The sequence below is a fragment of the Montipora foliosa genome, chromosome 9 (assembly GCF_036669935.1).
Source record: "Montipora foliosa isolate CH-2021 chromosome 9, ASM3666993v2, whole genome shotgun sequence".
Taxonomy (NCBI): domain Eukaryota; kingdom Metazoa; phylum Cnidaria; class Anthozoa; order Scleractinia; family Acroporidae; genus Montipora; species Montipora foliosa.
Genome location: NC_090877.1, coordinates 2,288,679 through 2,301,178, shown reverse-complemented (window position 1 = coordinate 2,301,178; position 12,500 = coordinate 2,288,679). Strand labels below are relative to the sequence as shown.

Below are 12,500 nucleotides of genomic sequence, written 5' to 3'. Positions count from 1 at the left end.
GTTGATATTCTTGCCCACATACACTCAAAGTCATTCGCAAATTCATCTAAAATTACAATTTTCCAGTCAGTTATTCGAGCCAGTTATTTCAGCCAGTTATTCGAGTCGACCCAAATTGTCATTTCTCCTCTTTTAAGCAATGATATTAGGGAACTTAAGCAACGACGACGGCGAAGGCAACGAAAACGTCATCTCAAAATATAAATTCGCGTTATTATAATCACTTCGTGACAAGGGTGTGGTAGTTTCTCAAAAATGACATTGATCGGAACAACGCTTAATTTACGGAACTAATTCGAGGGTTTGCATAACTGTCGAGAATTCTCCCAACTCCCCCGAGTGTTTAGATGAGGCTATGGAAACCCGGAAAAAAAGTCCTCTAGTGCTTTTATAAAATATTTTTCAAAGATAATTCGACAAATGAAGGAAAAAACCGTTTTTTTTTACTTTTAGATTGAAACAGATTTCTTGATATAAGCTCATATTTCCTACCAGCCAATCAAAACGCGCGTCTGACTACATAACCAATCAAAACTCGTGTGATTTCATACTCTCATCTAAACACAGTTATTGACCAATGAGAGTGCGTGTACTATCTTAATTATTTTATAACAACTTACAGTGTCCACCACAGAAGCTGAGGGTTGCAGTGTTAAGACAACAAGAGGTGAATGGTGCCATTTTCCATTCACCTACCGTGGAAAGGTTTACAGCAGTTGCACGACTGATGGCCATTACAAACTTTGGTGTTCAACAACGGATAATTATGATCAGCACGGCTTTTGGGGGAACTGCGCAGCCAGTAAGTTAAGATTAGTTCTCTACTTGCACAAATCCTACATGAAGATGTCCCAAGAGAAATCCAAAACAATGCCTATACAATTTTTTTTTTTTTTTGGGGGGGGGGGGGGGGGGGGTTAAAGAGGTGTATTATGGGATTTGTGCAAGTGGAGAATACAAATATCTTTAGCTTTGGTAAGTTGGTTTTTAAGATTGAAGGCGAAGAATTAGAGACTTTAAGATCTACGACGCGGTCGTCAACGAGAACCTCACAAAGCAACAATATCATTGGTTAAAACATGAAAAATTATCGTGCTGCACGTGCGGCACAAATTTTAGGAACTATTTTTGCGGTCCTCTTCACAACAACGACGTGAAACCACCAAATGTAAGGTTTCAAAGACAACGCGAGTGTACAAATGTGAATATTTTATTCTTTATTTTTAATCTGAAACCACTAGTAACAATTTATTTTTAGGAGAATTCGTCCACAATGTACGACGTGAACGAGATGCAATAATCGCGAAAGACGTTTGCGTCGACGTCGGTGTTGTAGATCTTAAAGTCCCTATTAGTTCTTGAAACATGACTGCGCTCCTAGGATTCATATTAAATCACTCTGCGAGTCAAACTTCGCCTTTTGCAAAAGAGGAAAACTTGAAATTGGTCTTCCCGTAAAACGCATAAAGAAACGGACAATGATATAGTAGTTGTAGTATTGCCACCCTCCTTACCGTATAGGTCCGTTTAGGTTTTAAATGCAAAATAAAAAGTGCTCCGACTTGAGGTGGTTTAAGAGCTCATATTCTTTCTATTTTGCGATTTAAGAGGTAGTAGGTGAGTAGGATTTACTAGGTTTAGGTGGTTTCCAGTTTGAGGAGGAATTGAAGCTCTGACTAAAAAGTCCTTGAGTGATTTGTCCTTCCTGTAGGCGACAATAGGAGCATTAGGAAAAAATGCGCAAGTTTTGGGACGTTAGATATTAATTTGATGATGAAAATTACGGGTAAAATCATATTTAAGACAACGTTTCGGTGTCCTCATGACACCATCATTAGGTCAAAATATAATATTTAACAGATAACAAGAACATTAATGTTCAAGTTCAAGTTCAAAGTGCCTAAGGGCTAGGTGAAGAGTCTAGCTTTTATCGAGTCACTTTGAATATTTATACACGGTTTGTGCTCGCGAATAAGGAACATCTCGTATAGAAGACAGTCAAATTTGCCGGAGCATTTCTTAAGAATGCAAAACATGTTAAATGTTATTGTTCTTGATTGGTCTTGACTTTGGCTGTGATTGAATATTGATCCAGATCTTTTATGCTCATCGATTCGTTGGTAGAGATGTCGACCCGTGTAACCAACACAGCTGGCATCACACCAGCCACATTCAAATTTGTAAACTACTGACGCTTAATAACTTCGTGGACATGACATATCCCGGCCAACGCCCTGAGCCTCCCTTTCTTTCCCTTCATTTTCTCTTGGGTGTCTTTAATATATGACTGTTTCTTAGCAATAGGTTGTAAAAGCGAATCGATGAAGCTTGAAATACGTTCTGTAGGGCCACCACTACCGGAAACTATCGGTCTGCTGACTGGGTTTGGTTTGTGTATTTTCGTCATGCAGTGTATAGAATACCGGTATTCTGGGTGGGTTCTGGCTTTGATTGAGTCATCTGAAAGTCATTGCGCCAATATGGCTGTTTGTATACAGTGCATTGACTATGTTGCTGACCTTCTTGTCCGTTGACGACAGTATAGGATTGTAGATTGTAGAGGGATGTAAAAGTTTGTGTCACAGACTTCTACGTTGCCCTCTCGGATGTTGTCTTGGGCATCGATGACGACTGTTGTGGTCCCCTAATCAGCTTTTTTAATGTTCACCTTTCTATATGTGCGTAGTGCAGATAGTGCTTGTCGTTCTTGTGCTGACAAATTGTCTTTAGCATTGCTAAAGCATATTGAAGCAATTTCAAATTTTCAAATGGTTCTGGATAGAGATCGGCTAGTCGATGACTGAATTCTCGTCTCGGCGTTTTCGTGTCTGGTTTGATTCCGGAACATTTTTGGTCCAGCTGTTTCTTGAGACTAACGGTTAGCGCTGGAGTCTAACCACGCAAGGTAGTTGAAAAACACTGGCAGCGGTAGTTTTCTCATTGCGAAATGAGGCTTTGAAAAACAAAGTAAAGACATCCAAAAATATTCTACCGTTCGTTAGAATGTCGTTGTAATTCCTGCTCTAATTAGATGCTATCTTAAATTTATAGTATGGATAGGTAATTTAATTATAAATTCTTAATCTAGTATTTTCTTAATTTATATACTATTGTAGATACACGTACATTTTCGTAACGAGTTCCTTTTTAGGCTCATTAATGTCACGTGTTTAAATAAGGTTTTTCAGTTCAGTTCAGTTCAGTTCAGTTACCATCTTCAACCCAACTTTACCTAAACTTAAAGAGATCCTTATGAAAAACTGGTTTTTAATATCTAACGTCCCAAAACTTGCGCAAATTTTTCCTAATGGTCCTATTGTCGCCTACAGGAAGAACAAATCACTCAAGGACTTTTTAGTCAGAGCTTCAATTCCTCCTCAAACTGGAAACCACCTAAACCTAGTAAATCCTAGGAACACACTGGTTTCCTAAACATTCAACTTTAAAGCATTATTGACGCAACTACTACCTCTTAAATCGCAAAATAGAAAGACCATGAGCTCTTAGACCACCTCAAGTCGGAGCCCTTTTTATTTCGCATTTAAAAACTAAACTGAGTTATATACGGTAAAGAGGGTGACAATATCACAACTGCTATATCATTGAGGGTCACAATATGAATATGATACATGGAAATAAATCATATTGCACCGGTATCGCATATTAATGAAAATTTATTTTCTTTAGAAAAACGTCGCACTTAGACTCGCTTTGAAAAAGAAGCAGACATCAACTCGAAATTGACCTTTTCAGGTTTCATGTTCAAACAGTGTGAACGATATGTTTACAAAGGTATTTGGTGTTTGTTTGAATATTTTTCCTCACATAATTAAAATTTGTTGTCTTTAGAGATCATCGAGGAGAAGATAGAAGGTAAAAAATTTGTGACTCTTGTATTGCACATGTAATTAATGGCACCCGTTGCGTCTTGACCTTGCGTTAGTGTCTGTAACACCTCGAAGATAAAAGAGTGCACACATATTGGATACTAAATGCATGACTTGAAACACAGTAAGATTTAAATGTCAGGGCAGTTTGTCTATCCATAATTCCGAAGCAAATTTAATTTGCGTCGATGATGACAATGGTGATGATTGTTTTTTTGCGGGACCAATAGGATTGGACTGGAACGAACTCAATGCGACATTGAACCCCACATTTGACTGGGAAACCGCTGTACAAACAGCTCTGAGAACTGATGATTCTTTGGAAGACGTAAGTTGCCTGAGGGGTAGAGATTTCCTGCCTATTATTTGGAAGGCGTAATGCAAGTTGTGTTTTTTTAAACGAAAATTTTAACGTGGGCTGTAGTGCCGTTTTTAAAGACACCTGTCCTTTTAATGGATAAAAATGTTCTCGTGTCAGATATCATTATTGGACAAGAGAAAATGCAAAATCAGCTTCTGAATTATTCGAAGTTTCCGGTTCCTTTTCCATAGCTTGGAAAATGATACATCTTTTTGGACGATTTTCACTGTAGCTTGGCGAGCCCGTAGGGTGAGTCACAGCTGTGAAATCTCTTCCGCCAACAATTCTGTTCTCTTTTAAGAGGAGATGTACTTGTGACCTTTCTTTGGCGTCTTTAATTTCAGGCCATAAAAAAGGGTTTTATCTTTGCTCTTCGCTACGAGTTGTGTGATGACATGCCCAGATCTCCGGATCTCACAGATCGTGATCCCCGTAGGACCATGAGGGACTCTCTATCTCCTATTGCTCTATTTGCATCTGCAAAAATAAAGGGGACAGATCGCAATGAACTAGTTCCTGTGGCAATTCAAATGGACTATAAACCAGGTCATGAAGTTAAATTAAATGCAAATGAATAGAGTAAATACCTGTCGATTGGGCATAGTATGTAAATCTTTCCACCATTTACCAAAGACAATAAATAAAAAATAAGTAAGTAAATAAATAAATAAATAAGTAAATAAACGAATCAATCATCTTCTTAAATCTTTAGAGATTGACACTTGAAACCTATCGGAGCAAAGCCATCAGGAACCACAAAATCCAATCATTCCACATAATTATGAAGTCCAAGAATCGAACTCACGAGGCGGCAGGCTTTCTCTAGTACGCAATTCAGCCAATAAGGCTTAACTTCAGTCGTTATTCTCTACACCAAGCTTTCCATATCCAGTGGACTTAGGTACAACTCAGCTACCAACATATTAACTGCATTTTCCTATTTACTTTTTGCTCATCCTTATGCCTTTTGTGGGGTGTTTCTCTGTTTTATTACATACTCAACAAAATATCGCGTTTCTGATTGGTGAATGATTAAGGTATAAATAGGTTATAGAGTGCAAAAGAGATTAAAGAGTGCAATACGGGCAAAGCGATGGAGTGATTTTGTTGAGTATATAATAAACAAAAAAATCACATGAACTTACCCTCAAAACATCACTCGTGCCCATAAATCGCGTTCATACGATTTCCCACACTTATTACACACGTACATGTGAGTTGCAATCATTATTCCAAGTAGAGTGTTTTCACGTGACGTCCGGCGGCCATTTTGGTGTTCCCAACTAATCCTCCTGGAATTGAGGTCTATTACCATGAAAATGATTTCTTTTGTTTCGGTTTTCTGATGACGTGAGTGAAAACCCTCTATACTACTGAAGCGTTTACATATAGCCCATTTCCGTGTTCATGTCTGCCTCCTCTTCAAAGCGAGTCTTAGTGCAAAGTTTTTCTTATGAAAATTAGCTTTCATTTATACGTGAAGTAGAGGTAATTACCATCACAAAAAAATTGCACTTAGACTTGCTTTGAAGAGGAGGAAGGCATGAACTCGGAAATGGCCTACTAATTCGACTTTTATTTCTCTGCTAGCGGAGGTTTCTTTTCTTTTGCATTCTTTGGGCTGACGAGTACGGGAAAGATACCTCTGCCATTGGTCGAAATTTATTGTGTTGCGCATGCACGGTGGTTACTTAGCGACCGAATCCTCATGTGATACTTCATGTCGTGTGGGGTCACTTAACAACATTGAAAATACTGTAAAGGAAAGCGCGGGACAAAGTGGGCTCAGGCCACAGTAAGCAAACATATAATGGGGCATGCGGTTTGGAGAGTACAGTACAAGGTTGTGGACGACGGTTGAATCAAAGCGAGTTTCGTTAGGAGCAGTCGTGGCTCAGTTGTCTAGTGCGCGGCTTTCGGAGCGAGAGGTCCCCGGTTCGATCCGCGGTGACTTAAACGTCTGTTTGGACTTTCCTCTGATCCGTGCAGCTATAGCTTTAAATCCTCTTAAAACGGAGCACCGACAGAGGGAGGTGGGTAAAGGGTGCACCGTCGGCTTCCATTGATACCAGCCTCGTAGCTGAAGGAACTGCCGACGTTAAATAAAGTTACTTTACCTTTTACCAATAGCAGAGGTCTCTTTCCCGAACTCGTAAACCCAGCGAACGCATGAGAAAAGAGACGTCTGCTAGCAGGAAAGACTTTTATGTATATTACCTGCTATTTAACTGGTGGTTAGACCAATAAAATTCACATTTTAAATTCAATGTTTTGCTAATTGTACCTCACAAGTAATTTGCCGTTGTTTTCTCTGCAAATGTTCTTCCCTTGGTATACAATAATGATTATTTCAGTAAATGAATTATTATACTAATCCTTTTGTCAACCATTGTTTATTTCGTAAACATTGTTTCAAAATGTTTTTGTAGATTCAGTAGTGTTCACTCCAAGCGATGGGGACAACTGGATGCTTGCAAAGCTGAACGTGCAGGTTACTGATCTCGGATATTCTCAAATTGTGGAACATCTCGCTAAGGTATAAACTAAACAATGTTTTACCGAGGTGAAGGCTATGGCGATGTTTCTCGTGACGTCATCCACTGTTATTTTAAAACATGCCACCCAGAACCTAATTGGCTGTTGAAACAACGACTTCTTTTGTTCAGTGGTTGGCAGGTTTCAATATCCAAAGAAAAGTGACGTCAATCTTTCCTATTATCGGGAGTGGAAGCTGAATAATAAATAATGAATAACGGCATTAAATAAAAAAATGAATAATGAATATTTGGGTTTGGAAAATCAGGAATAATGAATAACACAGCCATGTCAGTGGAATAATGAATAAAACATTTGTTTATGTACCTCCTGATACATTTTCGAGAGGGACTTAGTAGTTGTACGATGAAATTTTTGTTTTCGTGAAATCAGTCGGTAATCGGAAAAAGAAAACTACATAAAAACTACAGAAGACTCCTTCCAAACTATTCCGAAGCTTCAGACTGGGACTATTGTAGAATCTGCCAAACAACTTGACGTAATGACCTCTTGCATGGTTTTCTGTCTGGACGTTTAGTGTTTGGCCGTTTTTATACTAGAGACGCATAATCTGTCTGGGACATACTTGGGCAAAGATTTTTTCTGCGTCTGTTAAGTTCCTGATGATAAAAGGTTTTGTGAAGCACTTTAGAATAAATATAAGCGATATAAAAATATAACGACGTTTCGATGACTCCATGCCATCATTATCGAGTTCGAAATACATGATAGAATTAATTGATTGAATGTATAGTAGTAGTAGTGTGAAAATATGTAAGGAATTGAAAAGGCTGGATGAGAAGTTGAAGCCCTTCTCAACTAACGAATACACAATTTCTGATATATTTGAGTTTTCTCAAGAAATCCGACAGTTTCAAGTCAACGAGAATGATATCTTTGTATCGTACGACGTTTCTGCATTATTTACAAGTGTGCCCTTGGAAGAGACGATCTAGATTCTCGCTAAGAAAGCCTTTGCCCGGAACTGGTTCAACGAAACGCATCAGTTAAACATTACCCAGGACGATCTTGTTGAATTATTGACGGCTGCTGCAAAACTCTTTCAGTTCAACGGACATCTCTGTGAACAAATTGACGGAGTTGCCATGGGCTCTCCCTTAGGCCCTCTTATGGAGAATGTTTTCATGTGCTCCATCGAAGAGAAGCTGGAAAGCGGAAACAAATTACCTTCCTTCTCAGAAGATACGTGGACGATACCTTAGCCATGGTTCTCGATATTCCATCTGCTGAAGCCTTGTTGACAACATTGAGTGGATCCCACCCTTCCATAGGCTTCACGATAAGAAATAACAACCAAGAATAAGCTACCCTTCGTTGGAATGGAAATTGAAATGAAAGGAAGTCAACCAGCAACACGCCTCCACAGAAAAACAACCAACAAAAGCTAACAAAGGCCTCTTACTCTACTGTCAAAGACACGTTGACAATAAGTATAAACACTCACTCTTGAAAACAATGTTAATTCGTGCACATCGTCTTTCATCTTCTCCAAACCTTTTTGCTGATGAATGTAACAACTTGAGGTCAATGTTTCTGAAATTGAAGTATCCTCCGCGGCTTATCGAATCGACCATCAACAGTTTCATCCGTTCACAACAGAGCTGAAAAACGACTGCGCAAGTCACTGATCCGCGGGACGAAACGCAGGCTCAAGGGCGCGCTCATTCAAAAAGACTATTTGTTCGCCGGAAAATGACAGCCGTTGATTAAATAAAAAACAAAAAGGTCGCTGTTTGAAAGATAAGGATTTTGTCACAATTTTTGACGAGTTTTGATGTTTTTCCAAAAATTGAAGTGGTGTACAAATTGTGTAAAAATTGTTTTCGCGCGGTAAATGCACCTTTCGTGTGACTATACGGTGAATGGAGGTAACGAGCGCTGCAATGCTTACTTTTTTGACAGTGTTGGCTTTTGTCGCAAGTTTCTCGAACGGTTTTTGCAAGTTGTTGGTTTTCTGGGAGGACCAGAAATTCCCTTAAACCCTGTTTTGGCGATGTTCGGCCGGTGGAATTGGTGAGAGCTTCGAACTTATCGGTGGAGACTAGTTCGCCGAATGGTTGCGATACAGGACAATGCCTCTTTGTCTGTGTTGGTAAAGAGACATTGAAAAACCTTATGACGTTCCAGATACTCTCTATAATACTCTGAACAACAAAGGAAGACAAATGGTGAATTATAGACCGGGTGGTGAATGGTGACACGCTTACAAAAGATATTTTGACCAGCATGCTGAAAGCGATATTAAAATGGATTATGCAAAGATGCAAGAACTTAGGCAAATTGAGCTCCACGTTTCTCCAAATTTTAATACGAATTTATAATTATCATGAAAAACATCTTTCGCTCTTTACACAGCATCTTTTGTTAAATTTATAGAAGAGCGATGAAAGCCGGCCCCAACAGAAACTGAGATAAATCGGTGAAAAGATTATACACTGTATGATACACAGAGAGCAGGCAAAAAAGTGCTTCATCCTGGAAAGCCCACTTAATGACATTAAACAGCTCAGAGAAAATTAATTTGCCCCTTGATTTGCTTGCCGTTTAAAATAAAAATTCATCAGATCCTAACCTGATCAAGAGACGTCATTAATGTTATTTTTCTTTCAGAAGGTAAATCCTTTTTTTTCCATATTTAACAATTGACAAGAAACTACAAAAATTTTACAAGGATCAGTTCAGACAACACAGTGCATATTGCAAAACTGATCTAAACTTGAGACATTTCACACATGCATGCTACATTGTACTTGATAAGTTTGAACAAAATCTTTAGAGCATAGACAACTAGGAAACATCCCTGAAAGGGGCATTCCACAAAATTAATATTTTCAGCTGTATAGCAAGAAGTTTACTCTAGCATTATCTGCCGACTGGCGTAGGTAGTATTATCCTAAAAAGATGATTGTATATTAAGTAGATGGAATCCAGTCATCAGTATAATACACATATGCAAGGGCTATTCCATGTGGGTCCCAATGCTCAAGAAGATGTTTGTTTTTAATCTTTTCTCTGACAACTTGTAATTGAATGTGTTTGGAGATGTTCTGGGTTTCGACGTCACTACACGTCTCTGAAGCATTACTGGGTTGGCAACTCATCAGATCAAAAGCAATCGCAAAGTTTGCGTGCAGGTGCAAACAACATGCATTTGTGATGTTTTTGCTTGAATATGTTGTCCCCATTTTGTCTTATAAGTACAACATTTAAAAAAGTGGCATCTTAAAGTTCTGTGCTGGTCCAAAAAGTTCACAACTGAAAAAAGGTTAAGGACTGGTATTCAATTCTAAGAAGAAACTGAAAAGTTTGACAATGAGAAGAGTACTAAAGAAACTGCTTAAAACTCAACAGCATTGTCTGGATTTCTCAGTGACTTTATCCAGTCTTTTGTTCCACACTACCAACATGGACAAAGTGAACTCAATAAGATTAATGTGGTTTATTGCTGAGAAAAAAAGGCTGAATTTCTTCTCGCTCCTTTTAGAGCTAATATTTCACAAAACTGCCGCAAATAATACCAGGTGGATCCATCTCCCTAAGGACAAAAAACGAAAATGAATGTTATTGTCCATGAGATGCATATTGCAATGCTATAATCTACAATATCATAATGATATTATTATTTTCCTAGACACAGGAAACTGCACATATCAGTTTTTATGGGGGCTGTGAAAATTAGTACAAAAAGTCATTCTTATTACACAACCAAGACAAAGAAAAGATGATGAGCTAACCATATAAACATACTATAAACTACACATAAACCAATGACCCTTAACTGTTTGCCTTAACACATGTTCTTAAATTTGAGTCTAACCATAATTTTGCCTTGGAAGTTAGGTTGAACATAGATTTGCAAATAATGGCCAGTCAAGGGGGAAAGAAAAATACCATCTTCCAAGTTTTGACATAGATGTTGACACCAAGTGTGTTGCATTATTACAATGATAGATCATTATTATTTGGCGATTGTGGAAGCTAGACTACAATTAAGTCACTCGGGTGCCACTTTGAAGCAGTATTTCCCCGTCAATAATCCTAGGATTAACAGGAAGCAGGGCCTGGACTTTGCACTTTTATTTAACAAATTGTTCTTTTCCTAATATATGGATGTTCCATTAATTAACAGGCCAACAGTCTCCCGAACATGGGTGTATCAGTTGATTGCACAGGGTATTTTGGTAGGCAAGTATTTATGATTCTGTAATCAAGCCTCACTATGGCAATAAATTAAACAATGTTATTGATCACACTACTGTGCAACTAGAACTTCTTCTGAGTGTAGTCTCAGAGGCCAGTCTTGCAACCAATTTACCTTTTCATTGAAGAAATGCCCTGAGACAGGGACAAAGAACTTCAATTTTCTATGTAGTTCTGGCCAGTACTTGTGTTCATTCCAACTTCACAAGTTGGCAAGGTGTTTTCTTTTAGACAGCTGCCTATATGGGGGCAGTCAGGAGGTTAAGTGGCTATTGCAGAGTGGCAGCACCCTAAATGAACCGCTGCCTTGGTTCAAGGAGAAAGTTGACAACTTTCAAATAATGCTCTTAGAACATGTTACGTTTAATTAACGCATTGTAAATACATGTATGATTGATTGTAAAGGTGATTTCAGAAAACCCTGCCCAAATTATCTTGTTGATGAAAACTGTAGAGATTGCATGGGCAATACCCTAGTGTGCAGACTGAACCAAACGTTGTGAACACTTCATGCTTCAAAAACAAATATGGAACACTCACCGTAGGCTCCGTTAGTTTCTGCAGCGCATATTCCCAAACAAATTTAACTGGGTTTCGATCTCAAGGCCCAAAAATTCCACGCAAATATATTACACAGATCTGATGTGTCTCCTTAAATTAAATCACCACGATCTCACTTCCAAAATTCACACCGTCAAGAGTTATAAAGTGACACAGGCAGAAAACGAGATCAAACGATCGAAATGGACACCTCGCGTCTCATGCACGATTTGTGCTCCCTATCTGGCGCATGCGCAGTCGTTTTTCAGCTCTGTCTCCGTTCACAAGATGAAGCCGAACCACTGCACCAAATCCCACTAGATCAGCCCATTAGAATTGTCTTGCCGTTCAAAGATCAGAGATCGCCCGACGCTGTACGAAATGATCTCAGCGAACTCAGCAAGAAAATTGGAAGTAATTTGCGCTTAGTGTTGTTTACTAGTAGAAAAATCATTGATGACATCAAAGGTGTGGAGGCCAAACCTTCCCTAATTAACCGACATTGCGCTGTCTACAAAATTTCATGTGATCTGTGTGATACAGATTATGTCGGATACACATCCCGACACCTCTTGAACGCATCGCCGAACATAAACACTCTTGTATTGGTAAACACTTGGAAGAAGAACACAGGCTGCAACCAACTAATCTACAAGACCAATTTACAGTTCTAAAGAAATGCCGCTCAAAGTTTGACTGTTTAATCTACGAGATGCTATTCATCAGGAACATAAAACCAAAACTAAACCCGCAATTGGATTCAATTCGCGCCAAACGTTTTACATAACAATTGAATTCTTTAATCAATCAATCAATCAATCAATCAGGTCGAGCTAGCTTGGCTCTCATTGATAAGTTCTTTCCATCTATCTCTGTCGTCCATTAAGTTTGCGAGATCTTCATAGGTGTTGAGGTGTTTGCGAGATCTTCATAGTGTTGAAAATCTTGCTAAAGTG

General features: G+C 38.7%; 1 protein-coding gene across 1 annotated transcript in view; it reads left to right on the top strand.

Annotated features, from left to right (window-relative positions):
* Window positions 1-12,500, top strand: part of LOC137969533 (polyunsaturated fatty acid 5-lipoxygenase-like) — a 42,078-nt gene that overhangs the window by 19,914 nt on the left and 9,664 nt on the right. The window contains exons 6-10 of the mRNA XM_068815831.1: window positions 623-802; window positions 3,850-3,873; window positions 4,118-4,215; window positions 4,593-4,794; window positions 6,678-6,784. Of these exons, the coding sequence (XP_068671932.1) occupies window positions 623-802; window positions 3,850-3,873; window positions 4,118-4,215; window positions 4,593-4,794; window positions 6,678-6,784 (611 nt within the window). The remainder of the gene's footprint in view (window positions 1-622; window positions 803-3,849; window positions 3,874-4,117; window positions 4,216-4,592; window positions 4,795-6,677; window positions 6,785-12,500) is intronic.